The sequence below is a fragment of the Oncorhynchus masou genome, chromosome 23, assembly GCF_036934945.1.
Source record: "Oncorhynchus masou masou isolate Uvic2021 chromosome 23, UVic_Omas_1.1, whole genome shotgun sequence".
NCBI lineage: Eukaryota > Metazoa > Chordata > Actinopteri > Salmoniformes > Salmonidae > Oncorhynchus > Oncorhynchus masou.
Genome location: NC_088234.1, coordinates 46,203,059 through 46,221,228, shown reverse-complemented (window position 1 = coordinate 46,221,228; position 18,170 = coordinate 46,203,059). Strand labels below are relative to the sequence as shown.

At 42.7% G+C, this 18,170-nt stretch overlaps 1 protein-coding gene across 3 annotated transcripts; it reads left to right on the top strand.

The window, feature by feature from the left end:
* The first annotated feature begins 714 nt into the window (after window positions 1-714).
* Window positions 715-18,132, top strand: si:dkeyp-121d4.3 (uncharacterized). Of its 3 annotated transcripts, none has more exons than XM_064932241.1 (18): window positions 715-1,593; window positions 2,297-2,329; window positions 2,444-2,613; window positions 2,777-2,822; window positions 2,916-3,041; window positions 3,173-3,277; window positions 3,470-3,688; window positions 4,384-4,521; window positions 4,722-4,829; window positions 4,951-5,064; window positions 5,181-5,387; window positions 5,576-5,716; window positions 8,358-8,474; window positions 8,595-8,683; window positions 9,778-10,459; window positions 10,708-12,549; window positions 12,920-13,001; window positions 18,008-18,132. In XM_064932241.1, the coding sequence occupies exons 1-18, from the start codon at window positions 1,156-1,158 to the stop codon at window positions 18,013-18,015; spliced, it is 4,665 nt and encodes a 1,554-aa protein (XP_064788313.1). In that variant the 5' UTR covers window positions 715-1,155; the 3' UTR covers window positions 18,016-18,132. The 3 variants fall into 3 exon arrangements, with proteins under 3 accessions (XP_064788313.1, XP_064788311.1, XP_064788312.1); XM_064932239.1 differs by lacking the exon at window positions 18,008-18,132 and adding an exon at window positions 14,389-15,798; XM_064932240.1 differs by lacking the exons at window positions 2,297-2,329; window positions 18,008-18,132 and adding an exon at window positions 14,389-15,798.
* The last annotated feature ends 38 nt before the right edge of the window (window positions 18,133-18,170 follow it).

Below are 18,170 nucleotides of genomic sequence, written 5' to 3'. Positions count from 1 at the left end.
AGCAAAGTAAACCATGTATAAAGATTACTTGTCAACATTGCCTGCTACCGTGTCCTCACTACTTACAAAAACGTAATAGGGCTTCCCTCATGCACCTTTTCATGGCGCTAGCAGCGACATGAGTGAATGCTAGCTAGCTACCATCCCAACCGCAACGTAAACCAAACAAGACCAACAACACAAAATAGACTATTGGGTTACAATAGTGAGTGGTGTTACAAACGAACTATACCAAGTAACGTAAATGGCTTAGTTGTGATTAAATGTTTTCCACAAACAGCTACGTGTAGCATACTTGGACACCAGGTCCCCACATCTCCCACACCGAATAGACTGAAGCAACGGGGCTCTTCTCGCAGGCTCAATTTCCCTACTTGGGAGCATCGCGAACCGTAGGTCGGAACTTGGTTACACGTTCATTGAACATCACAGCAATTTTTCGGCATGTTTTGTTATTTCCGTCCTCCAAAAAATCTGACGAAGTTGGCTTTTTTTACACTGAAGCTGAATTGCTTATTATTACGTGAATATTGTTCAGTACTATGGTTGCCATTTTCACGCTATTCTGAAACTTTGAGGTTTTATTTGACATAGCACCCTCTATTAAATTAAATAGGATCTCAATGTTTCGCTTTGGTCGTCACGAGTTCACAAAGCCATACACCCCGCCCATTTCTACAATTTACCTAATTATAATCTGATTTTAAACCAAACCTTAACCATACTGCTAGCCTTACGCCTAACCCAACATTTAGACCAAAAAGCACGTTTTTGTTTTCATAAATGTTTACCATATAACCATTTTGACTGCGTTATCTAGTGGAAAACTTTCGCCTCTCTGATTTGGCTCTATCGACACCGGATATATGTCACGTCTCCATAGTCATAATATCCGCAACAAGTTCGCTGATGTCTAGTGTGAGGTTATGAAGCTAGCTAGCTAGCTCGCTAACGTAGGATGTTATAGTTGCGATATAACCAGACGTACTTATTAAACCACAAACTGTGAATACGCAATAGTGAATACATGTACCTTCACACACATATATATATATAGTATGGTAATCTCGCCAGCATTTCAACGTTCGATTCCCCATTTGAAGAGTTGTTACTGCTAACGTAAGCTTGAGAGCAGCTTTCGTTCAATTTTTCGAAATGGGACGAGGTGGTGGTCGGAAGCGTGGGAAAGGCAATGGACCTCCATTTGATATGGGCCCAAGGGTGCCTGATCCATTTGACATGGGTCCAGGTTGGTGTGGGCCGCCTGCATCTTTTGGTCCTTTTCACGGTGGCCCAGGTCCACATCCTAACTTTATGGGAGATCCAATGATGCACGGCCCCATGCCACCTGATTATCACGGATATGAGCCAGGCTATGGACCAATGGGTCCAGGTGGCCCCATGGATGGATGTTTAGATGGGCCACGGATGGATGGACCAGGTATGCCCGGACCATATGATACAATGATGTGCAATGGACCCAGACAAATGCCCCCAGGTATCCCGCCCCCTGGTATTCCTCCCCTAGATATGCCGCCCATGGTTCCGCCTCCGGTGGACAACCCTGTCTTTCCTTTACCCTGGCAAAGCGAGGTAATCTTAAAGACAACTTGTTGTGCCTTGTGCATATTGTAAATTCTTAATTTAAACTTGTAAAAAACTCATTTAGTGTTATAGTAACATGACATCAAATCAAATCAAATTTTATTTGTCACATACACATGGTTAGCAGATGTTAATGCGAGTGTAGCGAAATGCTTGTGCTTCTAGTTCCGACAATGCAGTAATAACCAACAAGTAATCTAACTAACAATTCCTAATCTACTGTCTTATACACAGTGTAAGGGGATAAAGAATATGTACATAAGGATATATGAATGAGTGATGGTACAGAGCAGCGTAGGCAAGATACAGTAGATGGTATCGAGTACAGTATATACATATGAGATGAGTATGTAAACAAAGTGGCATAGTTAAAGTGGCTAGTGATACATGTATTACATATATTACATAAGGATGCAGTCGATGATATAGAGTACAGTATATACGTATGCATATGAGATTAATAATGTAGGGTAAGTAACATTATATAAGGTAGCATTGTTTAAAGTGGCTAGTGATATATTTACATCATTTCCCATCACTTCCCATTATTAAAGTGGCTGGAGTTGAGTCAGTGTCAGTGTGTTGGCAGCAGCCACTCAATGTTAGTGGTGGCTGTTTAACAGGTAACATGGTTTAAATGGCCCTAACATGGTTTTAAAGTAATCCCTAACATCAAGTCGGCCTCCTTTAGGCCAACCCTTATGCTGTTCCTCCATTATTGTGGGTAAGTGCCACTGTGTCTGTTCTGTCCTGTCATCTCTATGATACAATTTTAATTAAATGTATGTTCTGCTGAGCCTCAACTTCTCACAGGCTCCGTTTCTCTTCCCGACAACAGCCCGTCCCGACAACAGCCCCTCCGACTGAGACGACTGTAGTTCCTTATGCGTGGGGACGCTGCCGGGACTCTGAGGTTCTTCAGCTTGATCCACCCCAGACTGATGAACAGAAGACCAAAGACTCAAAGAAGGACAAAAAAGCAGGACAGAAAAAGAGCTACAATGACAAGTAATGATCATTATGTCAACAATTTGGATGTCATCATCACTTTGGATTAGTGTTTGATTGCATACAGTAGTTTGCTCTTCCATACATGAGATTTGCTGTCATGTATAAGTTCTGCTTATACATGACGCATATATTTTTTCCTCTCAACACTTATAAATCATAGGCCTCCTCCACCTGGAAGATCCAAGGGGGTCATCTCATTCATAGGGGTAAGTCCAAAAGCTGAGAAGCCTGCTTGAAGGGAAGGTTCTTCATCTCCACTAGTAAACATTGCATTCTCAAGTTTTGCTCTCCCCCCACAGCCAACTTATGGCTACATCGAAAGAGACGATCTCAATAAATATTCCTTCACTTTTGATGCTTTTCTCGGAGTCCCAAAGAACATGATACCTGGGGTCAGGGTGCATTTTACAGCCTACAAGGAGAAGGTGGGTCACTTTAGACATTTTTCGCTATATATAGTTATACAGACATTTTCAGGAGTTTGTGAACCATTAGTTTTCATTTTATTTTAAATAATGCATCTTGTTTTTTTCCCCTCTTTGTATAATAAACCCAGGCCGGGGAGTATGCCACTGGTGTGTCTGTACCTCCAGGGGGTACTGAGGAGATTGACTCCACCATTATTGAAGGTTTTGTCTGCAATGTTATCCTGGAGCAGCAGGTGATAGAACTCTGTAGCACACAGGGGGAAAAAGTATTCAGTCATAACTTTATTAAAGTTCTCATCACTGCCATAACTAAATGTTTATTGTAAGGTAACTTGATTATATGCTTGGCTTGTTATGACTAGTATTTGGCTTCTCATTTAAATATGTCCTTGTTGGTATTAACATAATTATGTGCCCCCACACAGCCTGGTGCAAAGCCGAAACCTGGGCAAATTGAGGCCAACATCGACGGCATGTCAAGAGCACTGCTTTACTCGGAGAAGGACTACACCATCACTCTGTTTCAAGGGGACCATGTGATGTTCAACTTGTTGACCGACATAGTTACCCAAAAAATTAGAGCCACTAATATTCGGCCAAAGACACCACAGACTTTTAAGATCACTGGAGAGAAGAGGGAGGTGGTGAGTCTAAAGTCTGAGTGGCATATCTTCATTTTGGTTACAAATTCTGACATAAACTTTGGTCCTGATGAGCCCCACGCCATTTTATTCAGCTCAGTATGACCACACCTGAGTCAAATAATAATCTATTCAAGATCTTCAATTGATACCACAATTTTTTAAAGACATGCTCCCGTACTTTGGTGAATACTAAGTCTTTTTAAACCTCCCACATTGGGTTGGCTGTGTCATTGTGTAGTTCTTACATGCATAATCTATGAGCAGAATTACTGTCTCACCTCAATTAGCCACAAAATCCCTAGTTTGTATCAGTTTTGTTGGAAGCTGTTATGTGCCATTTTCCCCCACGTGGGCCAGCCCCCTAGAAATTTGAGTTCAACTAATGAGCTTCAGCCTCTCACCATATGAGTGACAGCTAGCAGGATGGACGTGATGCACCCACAGCAGTGCGAGTGCAATGACATGGTGCACATATGTGACGTAGTAGACAATTTTCAGTGACCACTTTTGGTTCAAGCGCTACTAACAGAGCTACTGGCTGAAAAGTATACAAAAGTAACAGAGAATCCCTTTAAATCAAGTGTGTTGGAGCTGGGCTGGAACAAAATACGGCACACATAGCGGCTCTATATTGACCATAGTTGGCCATCTCTACTGTAGCTAGTTGTTGATATATTTTTTGTACTCTCCACCAGGGTGTTATAAAGAGCGTAAAGTGTGATTCTGGTACCATCATGGCTGCAAACCAGAACAACCTGCCCTTTGAAACCACTGAGAACATGAGTCTAACTGAGTTCACCATTATGGATGAGGTGGAATTTACAGTTGTCACAGTGAGTATAGTGTCTTTCCCATCCACATAATTCAGTGTCAAATTGAGTTTGTTGACACTGAATTATGATCAGTTTGTACCTGGGAGTGATGTTTGGACCCTCTGTGCAGGTTCTGGTCCTAAGTATAGCAATGTTGTTGAAATTATTTGTTGATTGATTTATACATTTGACGTTAACATAATGTCATTTGTTTTCATTAGATCAAAAATAAGGAGATGGCCATCAGAGTAAGGAAGCTGAAAGAGTGCTCAGTGACACTGGAAGAAACCACGGAGAAGATAGTTGAAGACCCTGCAGGAAACGAGAAGGTGGGGCACAGTTCAGTGCAAATTATGATAGGTGCCAACTGGTGGAAAATCTCCTGTCATTCAGAGTGGAGTACTCTCATCTGTGACATACCCAGTAATGTCCTTATTACTGTGTCTCTAGTGGAAGCCAGTGGCCCCAGTGGAGGAGGTGCTGCTCCAGAGGACTGTGGTGTTTGAGGACATTAGTGCTGCGCAGCATGCAGGAACGGTCATTAAGGTCTCCAAAAAGCAGCAGGTACGTGTGGTACTGAAATAATGTACAAATCAAATATTATTGTTGTGTTCTTGTTGGGAAAAGTTTGGGTGGTCAAATCATGTATTTTAGAATGTGTTATCTCATTTTCCTCCCAGGAGCAGGGCCTTTTGGAGGCATTGGTGGGTGGCACACAGAAGCAGCTATTGTTTGGAGCAGCTGATGTTCTGACTGAAGCCACCATGTGTGACGGAGACAAGGTTCACTTTAACATCTCCACCAACCGTGAGACTAAGGAGGAGCGTGCCATCAACGTGGAGATTCTCTCAGAGACGTTTGAGGAGTCAACAGAGCAACGCAGAACCGTAAGATCACTTTTAGAATGTGGTACAGGATGCCATTAAGTCGGAGTCTGGCTAGGTTTTTCCACTTGATGTATGACAACTTTACACACTGAAGAAAGGTGGGATGTTTTATGTAATGGAATTTTTATAAAAAAATGCCTTTAATATTCTTTGCACAGCATGTCTAAGTGAAGTGTTTTCCCCTCTAGGGTGAGGTGGTGCAAGCTGGGGATCTGTCTGGGACCATTAAGTGCCATCAGAGCCCCCAGCTGCTGTTCTTCCATTTGACCGAGGTCATGGAGGAGAAGAAATTGAACATCTCGGAGAAGGTGAAGTTCAGTGTCATTTCGGTGAGTCTCCATGGTGCTGTGATCCGATTGGCACGTCAAAATTAATATCAATTGGTATTCAGTGCCCTCTGTAAGTGTTCACACCCCTTGACTTGTTCCACATTTTGTTGTGTTACAGCCTGAATTTAGAATGGATTAAATGGAGATGTTTTGTCACTGGCTTACACACAATACCCCATAATGTCAAAGTGGAATTATGTTTTTTTTTTAATGTTACGAATGAATTATAAATGAAAAGCTGAAATGTCTTGAGTCAATAAGTATTCAACACCTTTGTTATGGTAAGCCTAAATAATTTCAGGAGTAAACATTTGCTTAGAAAGGCTCATAATAAGTTACATGGACTCATTCTGTATGCAGTAATAGTGTTTAACATAATTTTTTAATTATTACCTCATCTCTGTCCCCCACACATTTAATTTGTGTGCCATTTGCCAGCAGCATACCACCCTGCATTCCACTGCTTGCTTGCTTCTGAAGCTAAGCAGGGCTGGTCCTGGTCAGCCGCTGGATGGGAGAACAGATGCTGCTCAAAGTGATGTTGGAGGGCCAGTAGGAGGCACCCTTTCCTCTGGTCTAAAAAAAACAAAATATCCCAATGCCCCAGGGCAGTGATTGGGGACATTGCCCTGTGTAGGATGCTGTCTTTCGGATGGGAAATTAAACGGGTGTCCTGACTCTCTGTGGTCACTAAAGATCCCATGGCACTAAAAGTAGGGGTGTTAACCCCGGTGTCCTGGCTAAATTCCCAATCTGGTCTTCATACTATACCATCATGGCCACCTAATCATCCCCAGCTTACAATTGGCTGATTCACCCCCCTCCCCTCCCCTGTAACTACTCCCCAGGTCGTTTCTGTAAATGAGAACGTGTTCTCAGTCAACTTACCTGGTAAAATAAACACATACAATTATCTGTAAGTTCCTTCAGTCAAGCAGTGAATTTCAAACACAGATTCAACCACGAAGACCAGGGAGGTTTTCCAATACCTTGCAGAGAAGGGCACCTATTGGTAGATGGTGATCATGGTGAAGTTATTAATTACACTTTGGATGGTGTATCAATACACCCAGTCACTACAAAGATACAGGCGTCCAGAATCCTTCCTAATTCAGTTGATGGAGAGGAAGGAAACCGCTCAGGGATTTCACAATGAGGCCCATGGTGACTTTAAAACGGTTTAATGGCTGCTCCAGAGTCCAATGGTGGCGAGCTTTACACCACACCAGCCGACGCTTGACATTGCGCTTGTGTGCGGCTTAGGCTTGTGTGCGGCTCCTTGGCCATGGAAACCCATTTCATGAAGCGCTGACGAACAGTTGTTGTGCTGACGTTGTTTCTAGAGGCAGTTTGGAACTCTGTAGAGAGTGTTGCAATTCACAATAACAAAACTTAAAAGTTGACCAGGGCAGCTCCAGCAGGGAATACATTTGACGAACTGACTTGTTGGAAAGGTGGTATCTTATGACAGTGCCACATTGAAGTCACTGAGCTCTTCAGTAAGGCCATTCTTCTGCCAGTGTTTGTCTATGGAGATTGCATGGCAGAATGCTAAATTTTATACACCCGTCAGCAATGGGCGTGGCTGAAATAGCAGAATCCACTAATTTGAAGGGGTTTCCACATACTTTTATATATAATGTATATTATATATATATAATATATGTTTTAATCTTCATTGGTCATATACAAATGTTCAATTTTCTTCTTCCATTCTGACATTAAGAGTATTTTATGTAGATTGTAAAAAAAAAAGTTTAAAAAAAGACAATTAAATCCATTTTAATCTCACCTTGTGTAACACAACAAAATGTGAAATATGTCAAGGGATGTGAATACTTTCTGAAGGCATGGTACATCCAAATAGCTATTTCAAATCGAATTTTATTTGTCACTTGTGCCGAATACAACCTTACCGTGAAATGCTTTCTTACAAGTCATTAACCAACAATGCAGTTCAAGAAATAGAGTTAAGAAACTATTTACTAAAAGTAACACAAAATAACAATAACGAGGCTATATACAGGGGGTACCGGTACCGAGTCAATGTGCGGAGGTACAGGTTAGTCGATGTAATTTGTACATGTAGGTACGGGTAAGATGACTATGCATAGATAATAAACGGCGAGTAGCAGCAGTGTAAAAACAAAGGGGAGGGGGGGTTGTCAGGGTGGCCATTTGATTAATTGTTCAGCAGTCTTATGGTTTGGGTGTAGAAGTTGTTAAGGAGCCTTTTGGACCTAGACTTGGCACTCCACTACCGCTTGCTGTGTAGCGCTTTACACTCGAATGCTGAGCAGTTGCCATACCAGGCAGTGATGCAACCGGTCAGGATGCTCTCAATGGTGCAGTTGTAGAACTTTTTGAGGATCTGGGGAACCATGTCAAATCTTTTTAGTCTCTTGCCCTCTTCACGACTGTCTTGGTGTGTTTGGACCATGATAGTTTGTTGGTGATTTTGACACCAAGGAACTTAACTCTCGACCTGCTCCACTACAGCCCCGTTGATGTTAATGGGGGCCTGTTCAGCCTGCCTTTTCCTGTAGTCCACGATCAGCTCTTTTGTCTAGCTCACATTTTTGTTTTATTCATATTTTTGTTCTTTTTATGTTTTTCTTCAACTCTTTCAATTTTCTCCTAGCTTGAAACCGCTGAAGGAGGCAACCGAGCGATTAGGATCAAACGCCTTGTCGACAGTGTTCTTACCACTGCTCTTACCGCTGTGCCCATGCTAAGGGGCATGGCGTCAAAAGAAAAGGTTGGTTTATGATGGAACAAAGGCCAGTGACTTTGGGGGATGTCATATTCACTTAAGGGATAGACCCGTGGCTGTCTATGTTGTCTTTAACTGTCTATTTCCTATTATTGTCTATTACAGAAGAAGATGACCATTGAACTGATGAGAGACCCAAATGACCTCTTCAAGGGCACAGGTGTCAAAGTAGAGAACAAAGATGATGATCCCACGTGAGTTTGATTGTAATTAGTAGTAGTATTGGTTCCAACATGAAGTCAAGGTAAAGTATCATTGTGTGATGATTTTGGATGTCATTTGTTGGCACAGCCACAACTACCCTGAAATCTAAAAATGTATCCCCTAGAGTCGATGTCCTCGCCCCTGTGGAAATAGAATTAGCATAATAATTTTAAAAAACCCTATCAAAATCTGTCCGTTTAAGTTTCCACCACACAGTTGAAGTTTTTTGCATGGGATGCGTCTCAATCCACTGCATCCGCCGATGTCACCCTTCCGCATCAGCAGTGAAAGATGGCAGTGCTGGAGCGATGATAGTCAGACCATGAGGCATCCCGAAAATCGGTCTTCTCACACAAACGTCTGTAGCGTTCGAACAGTTTGGCCCGCAAACTATTATGACTCCTTTTTGGCATCACAAACACGATGGTGTTCTCTGTTTTGCTCTACGACCCCAAAAGCGTCACAGGACTCTGTCTGAACCGTTTGGGCTACACACTAATATGAACCCTCTGTGGAAAGGTGAGTCTCTCACGAACACTTATGTCGTTTGTTTTGCTCTAGGATGCTCACAAGACTAGTCTGAAGGTAGCCAGGTACCAGTTTTATAAAATGAATGGAAGTATAAATGTAGTTAGTTTAGTGCCTAAAATAAGGGGTTAAATCAGTGTTTCCCAAACTCAAACCTCAGGACCCTGAGGGGTGCACTTTTTTTTAAAGCTTTAATTATTTGAATCAGCAATATCAGATATAGGATACTTCAGAACAAACTTCCTTTTAGATTCTTTGGGGGGGACTATCTGCTTGTCCATGTATGAAGCTTATAATATTTTTCCATGGGCTAATAGCAGTAAGGCCAAATTCAATTTTTCATCTTTTTTTTTATATATACATTTTTGATCCCTTAAGGGGTCCTAAAACTCAAAATCAAATAGCTAAATTATCCTTGGTTTGACCACCTTTAATAAACAATTCCATATGTTAGCATAGTAGGACCCCCCACCCCCTCCCACACCCCCACCTGCTTAGACTCCAGAGGGTTAAGAGATGTGTTCGAAGTCATTTCCCTCATTCTTTTGTGCACCAGCAATGACAAACCTGCCTCGGAGAAGTCAATCAAGATGAAATCAGTCATAAAAATTCTGGGGTCAAAACCTGCTGGCTCTGGATCTGGTGGCAAAGACTCCGACAGCAGCCAGCGGAGATACGGACACAGGAGCCCCAGCCTAGACCAGTTTGGCCGGGTGAAGAAAAGGCGGAGCACAAGCAGGGAGCGCAAAGAGCAGGGTGGTAGATGCAAGTACAGGCGCAGTCGCAGCAGGAGCCGGGGCAGGGAGAGGAACAGGAGACGAAGCCACAGTCTGGAGAGAAAAGATTACAACCAAAGGAGCGGCAGCAAAAAGAGAACTTCATTGAAAAGGAGCCGCAGCAAAGAGCGAGATGGAAGTAGTCAGAGGAGCTCCAAGAATGGTTCAAGCTCAGTAAGTAGATCTCCAGATAGAATGAATGATGAGCTAGAAAGAAAGAAGAGGGAACTAGAGGAGCTCAATGAGTTGATATACCGCAAGAGAGCCATAGTTGCCATGGAGAAACATGGTGGAGTTCCCAATTTCTTCTCAGAAGTGAAGCCTATGGAGGAGACCTGCTTTGACTACAATCATGGAATGGCAGAGCTTCTTACACAACCTAAACCACCAACTGACATCAAACCCAAGTCCATTCTGAAGAAACGCTCAGACCATGTCGCAGGTCCACTTTTCCCAATGCAGGTCAGTTGTCATTTTTAAACGTTTCAATCATGTAGATAATCGTTTGTTCACTCTCAATCATTTTTAAGAGCTGGTTATATTTCATTAGAATAGTCCACTGTGCACCGGTGCTTTTTTTAGTTATCATATATTGGTAAAAGAAACATATTAAATCATCAGCCTGATGAGCAATTTGTGAAATCAAGTCATTTGTATGAAATGGGGGGGGGGGGGAGTCCAATTATAAATGTTTTGTTTATTCTCTCCAGACTGAACTCCCTAAAGCTCAACCTCTTGATCAAAGGCTTGTGGAACAATATGGTTATGACATCGAGACGCCCTATAAACCACACTCTGCCCAACCACCCTACACCCAAACATCCAGTCAGAAGTCCTATTATGAACGTTCACTTGCTGGGCATCCTGTTCCTGACTTATCTGCCAAGTATGATCCATATAAGCAGACTTCTAGAGAACACCCGTCGCAACCTTCTCCAGTTCGCCTAACACCTCTTGACCCTCATTCAACAAATCGACCTCCCATTCGAGAGTCTCAGGAAAAGAACTCTAACCTGAACACCCAGCTCGCCCGTTTCCTCAACACCCTCAACAAAGGTGTGGATGCCAGTCTGCTATCAGCTATGGTCAAGGAGTCTCAAGAGGAGATTGCTGGTATTCAGGAATATAGTTCTATTCTTCAAAAGCCTTATTGCGAGTTGCTTGACCGTGGGGATGAAGATCAGTACAGAGATGAGCCCTGTACAGAGGAAAAGCCAGAGTGCCCACGCAGGGGTTTCATCAGGGAACGAGTGAAGAACTCTGACGACTATGATAACTCCAGAAATGAAGACCGGCTGCTGCCTCACGAGAGAGCAATCCAGGAAGGTGGTGGCTTTCCTGGAATTCTTGGAATGATGTCCCACAGCCAGCTATTGAGAGAATCTGAACGTGTGGAAGAAGAGGACTTCCTCTATGGGGGTAAAGCCCCTGCAGCGACTGAGAAAGAGCACTGTGAAATACCTGGGCGGTCAGACAGGTACAGGGATAACAAGAGGTCCTGCTCAGCCAGAGTCCCGGTGGAGGAGACCAGGGAGCAGGATAGTCGGGAAAAGACGCAGCACTTCGGCAAGATCAAGAGCCTGCTCCAGGCCATCGGCTTGAATCTGGAAACCACAGAGGTCACCAAGCTGGCAGACAGGACCCAGGAGCGCCTCTACGGGACAAAGTCATCCAAACACTCATCCTCAGAGAGAGAGACGAAGCACTCATCTAGGCGGGGAGATCGGCACTGCACCACCGACGACTCTGATTCCAAACACTTACGGTCAGCCTCGCCATTCAGGTCTTCCCAGCGGGAGGTGTACCTCAGCCCCCAAGACACCTCGGAATATGGAGGTTTCCTTGACCCGGAAGAGGAGGCGGCCTTAGAGAGGGCCAGGCAGATGCAGAGCCTCACCAGGACAGTGAGCGTCTTGCCCCCTACCCCCTCCACACAGCCTGGCACCTCCTATTCCACCACACTGTGGAAGTGTCCTGAGAAGACCCAGCCCATCGCGCCTAAGAGTTGGCATAGCAAGGGTTGTAGTACCAACTTTCTCTCATCACTACCACCCGGTTCCTCAGGTCCCCCCGAACAGATTTCCCCAGTTTCATCCATGACAAACACGCCTGATGTTCCAGTTGGTCAACAAGCAGCCGGGGTGTATACTTTTACTTCACCTATGGGACAATCACTTGACCTACTCACCGCCTTGCCCTCCTCCACTTATTATGGGCAGCCTAGTTCCCGCATGATACCGTTTGCAAAGACTCAGTTCACACAACAATTAAATATATTGAATCAAGTGACTATATCAAATCCTACAAGGGATGTCTTGAGTCAAATCATCCAAGTCACCAACCAGTCTAGATGCCTAAAGGTGATTGAAACAGTCAAAAGTGTGTCTGGTGCACAGCAGGATTCACCAAGACAAAATATCACCATACCTCTTCAGATCAAAACACAAAGCCCTGATTCTGCAGGTGGAAAGCCCACTCCTCCCCCTCAATCACCAGAGACTCGGGGTCTACCAGTGACAGAAGACGATATCAAGGCCAAACAGAAGAAAAGGGTATGTTGTGCTTTTTTTTCATTCCGTGTGTTGAAGTTAGGAAACATTTTACCTGTCTGATTGTGTTACATTTGTGTATGATATACAAGCCACACCTTCAGTCCTTGGTGTTGTTTACATTTGAATTACAGTATAGGCCTACAGTATAGGGCAGTTATCAGGAATTTACAATTACACACAACATAAGTACTCTTGGGAAAAGTGCAGTGTGTACAGAATTTTTGTAGTCCCAATTCTATTCAATTGCTTCTGATATGTTCTGGTTTTAGTGCATGCTGGTAAGTCAGTCCCAATCTGCTTAATTTAGGAGTTGCTGTATTTACATGGGATAGACTTTGTGTGTGTGTCTCAATTTGTCACTGTTTTGTAGCTGGAGCAGTTTAACCTGCGGATGAGACAGAAGAATCAGGAGAGGAAGAACGATACTCGTGACACTAGGATAAACACAACAGGTACCAGATAACCCCTTAGAGTAAGGTTGAAACATAGCAATATGGCCAGCCACAAATTGTAGCTTAGGTTAAGCTTAGCTTAGGTTAAGATTAGGTGATGCCAGAACAAGTCAAGAGCTGTACATACCTGGCACTCAACACAAATTAAAGTATAGGATGAGATGATACCATAGGTGTCAAGAGATGGATATGGAGGAAATATAGTTCACTTCAGTTTTACTTGCTCTTATTACAGCCATAGTTAATCAGGTTTAAGTGATATCTTAGATTGCTTTAGCTATGATATTTTCTGTAACGTAAATATTACATTTTTATTATTGTGTTAGGGCTTGTTAGGGCTGGATCTCGCTCAGAAAGTTTAGGTAACATTTTATTTAATGTCTACCACATTGCTTCACAAAGCATAGCCTTGTGTCTTGGAAGACCACATCAATGCCTGTTTATTTGCATCAATGCCTGTTTATTTGCCTTGTAACAATTGACCAGTTTGGTGCTTGCATTACACAATTTTAAGATTACTATGTCCTAGTAAGAAAGTGCCCATGCTTGGTTTATGCTCACATAGAAGCATTTAAATATATATTTATCTTCCACTGTGCATGCAATACAATATTTTGATGAAAACATGTATTGCCCTCTGTGCGTGCAATACAATTTATGAACATGGTGGTCTTCAAGTGCTTTTGCACAGACAAACTAATAATAACAGAAACAATAGACTGACATAGACTCCCATGTTCCTTTAATCTCGACAGGAGTTGCTCTCAATACAGATATTCATGTGAGCTAGCTTTAACATGTAATGTTTTCTCCAACAGCTGTAGGTATGTATTTTAGCAGACTTTGCATCAATAGGTCTTCAGCTGTTGAATTGTATTTTTGTTTGTGTAGTACAATACTTCAATACTTTTAGGACTTTTTTAGAATTACTGTAAGTTTCTTGATTAGGGAATCTTTACTGCTAGGGAGAATTTTACCTGAATAGGGGACTTGTTAGTGTTGTTTTCACTCCAAAATAGGGATAAACGTTGTCAATCTGACGACTAGCTAGGGCCTGCACAATGAGGGTGTGGTCTGGTAGTACTACACAAACAAGATCAAGCTAGGTCAGTTAGTGTGTAAGGTGTCTTTAGTGTCAAATATTTCTCATACCTCAGTTCATTAGGAGAGTTCTGTTATAGCACGAGACTAAGTTAACTAACTGCTGGAGGACGTAGTCTTGAGTGTCAGCTCCGTCAGTTCTGGGCCAAAGGTGGAAGAAAAACAGCCAGCCTGCAGAGACCCAAGAGCTGGAGCACAGGTCAATCCTCGCAGTAACGTCAACCTAGCAGAGCCCCTGTGAAGCTAACCCATACATTTACCCTGTCTCATTATTGCATTTTTACAGGAAAAGTTCCCAAAGTTACCTATGCCAACACTGAGCCTAGGAACGTGTGGATCTGTGGACACTCGCTTGTATATTGGGCAGAGATGAGGGCCAAGTCGCCTGAGATTGGCATGCAGTTGGGCATGGACCCCAGCAGTGTGCGGGTGTGGTGGAAGGGCACACAGGGCATGACGTGGGCCCAGCTGCTTCCCCAGTTAGACCAGCTGAAGATCAAGTGGCCCAAACCGGACGTGGTCATCCTGCACCTGGGTGGTAACGATCTGGGTACCCAAAGCCCTGAGGCCCTTATGTCGTCTGTGAAGAAGGACCTGACCTCCGTGAGGAGCATTTTCCCACAATGCCGGTTGGTCTGGTCTGACATCTTGCCCCGGATGTCGTGGAGGCAAACGGAGGACAGCGAAGCAGTGGACAATTTTAGGGCTGCCATCAACAGAAGAGTTCACGCCATCATCGCGGAGCTAGGTGGCACTGCTCTGACCCATGAAAACATCACGTGTTGCTCAGACGCAGGCCTGTACAGGCCAGATGGGGTTCATCTGTCTGGTAAAGGTATTGATACTTTCAACTTGAACCTGCAGGACTTTTTGGAGAAGTGGGAGACCGAGGCAAACAATGTTCCTGAGATTACTTAAGAAATTACCAATTAATGTTTTTTTTTAGGGTGGGGGTATTTTCATATCTCTATTGTAATCGTTTCCTCTCTGTGCTGGATACCAACCTAAGGGTTGATTTAGATGTAATGTAACTTCATTGCAGATAATACATTCTGTTATTGGTGTATCCAGTTTGAATAAATGTTGTATGTAAATCTTACCTTTTTTAGTTTTAGCATATTGATGATTAGCATGTTCTGTTTATCCACTAAGTGTCAGGCTTTTACTTATTGTATACATTTTGTTGGCCCCCCAAAAAATAAACTAGACAATTGGGAAATATCGTGTTCCTGGCATTTTCATTCTGCTCCAAATCCTTTGAGATATGAAACTGCTGCTTGAATGCCTCTTACTAGGTAGTGCCTGTAAATTATGGTGGTGAAAGTGTGCCAAAAGGATACCAGAGAACTAAGGAAAAGTCTTCAGTTTAGTGGAAGTTCTTACATAGTCTCTGTCTTGTCTAAACATATACTCACTCGATTTCTAAGTTCATTTCTGAAGAACATGTTATTGTCCAAAGTGTACACGTCCAACAGAAATTATACACGTAAACAAGGTTTATTTGTACACTGCTGCTAAAGCTTTTCTAGTGTAGTAGTTAGCTAGCAGATTATTGGCCACTCCAAGGTTCTCTTATGTATTAGAATTCCTTTTATTTCTAACTTGTCCATTTGAGGTTTTTCCCCCACTGCTTCCAAGCTGTTAGGTTGTCTGTGGCTGCTTTTCCTCCAATCTATCCAGGAATCTCTTTACTCTTTTCCTAGGATGACCTCAGGACTAGGTTTTGAACATCCAACAAGAGCAAACATGAAGTACATTTTACATTTGAGACATCTTTGGAAATGCTACAGCATTCTGCATCATCAATAAAAGATCTGTGAATGTACAGTGTACCATATTGTAGTATCATATTTTGTAGTTATGTCAGCATTGTTTCCTTAGTGTATTGTGTTTTTGTATTCATTTTATCAAAATATAAAAGTCTGTACCATAGGTGACATTGAGGTGTGCATGTTGTGACATATGACATTGTGTGCTTCTTGAGAGGAAAGAGACGTAGCGGACAGAGTATCAAGAATAATGAAAATGCATCCACTTTCAGAACTGTAAAAAAAAAAGTTTGACCGGGGTGTGTTTTTTGTGGATAGTCTCTGTTTGAAATGTTTCTTAAAAATAAATGCACACCGCTGCCATAAGGATTGTTACTAAACTTACTGGTATTCCTATCTTTTCACTCTTAAAATATCATTATGGTGTGATAAACACCAGCCTATTATGAAGATATGACTTGTGTCTATAATTTTACATTAGATTGAAAGGCTACCAAAATGTATACCATATTGGTATGCACTACTTAGACCCAAGCTTTTGATGCAACACACATTTTCAGTATAGCCATGCTAATACATTGTTGAACAAAACTCAAATGAATTGCAATTTAAATGGACATGGCTAAAGCTGCTCGTCTGAATTCAACTAGGCAGACAAAAGTAAGCTGATGATTACACAAAAGACAACTCAAAACCAGTGCTTTCAGAAATGTTAAGCCTTCACAGACTCGAGGCGCGTTCCTCTACCCAGGTGTTACTGCAGCATGCCAGATATTACAAAGCCTGGATGGGTATTTTCTGTATCCGCTAATCACAGATATGCGTTCCTATGCTGAGACGTTGCTGACGCCGGACACATTTTACTACACCTGGATAGGTATTTAAAGTACCAGCTAAACCAGTGTTTCCTAATCCTGGTCCTCGAGGACCCCTAGCAGTGCACATTTTCATTGTAACCCTGGACAAGCACACCTGATATAAAATGGTCAACTAATCATCAAGCCCTCGATGAGCTGAATGAGGTGTGTTTGTACAGGGCTACAATAACAATGTGTACTGTTGGGGGACCAGGGTTATATAGGAATTTGTCAGTCGATGATAGTCGATGACGTGGCACGCAACCATTGGTTGTTACGTTGCTTCGCCTCATATGTTATGCTGCCTTCACATCACAGGAGGTTGGTGGCACCTTAATTGGGGAGGACGGGCTTGTGGTAATGGCTGTAGCGGAATCGGTGGATTGGTATCAAACACATGGTTTGATGCCAAATATATTTTATTTTTGAGATTCTTCAAAGTAGCCACCCTTTGCTTTGATGACAGCTTTGCACACTTGGTATTCTCTCAACCAGCTTCAAGGGGTAGTCACCTGGAATCCATTTCAGTTAACAGGTGTGCCTTGTTAAAAGTTAATTTGTGGAATTTCTTTCCTCCTTAATGCGTTTGAGCCAATCAGTTGTATTGTGACAAGGTGGTAGGGGTGGTATACAGAAGATATCCCTATTTGTTTAAACAAAAAATCCATAATATGGCAAGAACAGCTCAAATTAGCAAAGAGAAACGACAGTCCATCATTACTTTAAGACATGAAGTTCAGTCAATCCGGAAAATTTCAAGCTTTGAAAGTTTCTTCAAGTGTCGTCTCAAAAACCACCAAGTGCTATGATGAAACTGGCTGCCATGAGGACCGCCACAGGAAAGAAATACCCAGAGTTAACTCTGCTGCAAGAGGATAAGTTCATTAGAGTAACCAGCCTCAGAAATTGCAGCCCAAATAAATGCAGTAACAGACACATCTCAACATCAACTGTTCAGAGGAGACTGCGTGAATTAGGCCTTCATGGTCGAATTGTTGCCAAGAAACAACAACTAAAGGACACCAATAATAATAAGAGACTTGATTGGGCCAAATGTTTGATTTTTGCTTAAACCACCGTGTCTTTGTGAGGTGCAGAGTAGGTGAATGGATGATCTCTGCATATGTGGTTCCCACTGTGAAGCAATGAGGAGATGATGGTGTGGGGGTGCTTTGCTGGTGACACTGTGATTTATTTAGAATTAAAGGCATGTATTCTGCAGTGATACGCCATCCCATCGAGTTTGTACTTAATGGGACTATCATTTGTTTTTCAACAGGACAATGATCCAACACACCTCCAGGCTGTGTAAGGACTATTTGACCAAGAAGGAGAGTGATGGAGTGCTGCATCATATGACCTGGCCTCCACAATCACCCAACCTCAACCCAGTTGAGATGGTTTGGGGTGAGTTGGACCACAGAGTGAAGGAAAAGCAGCCA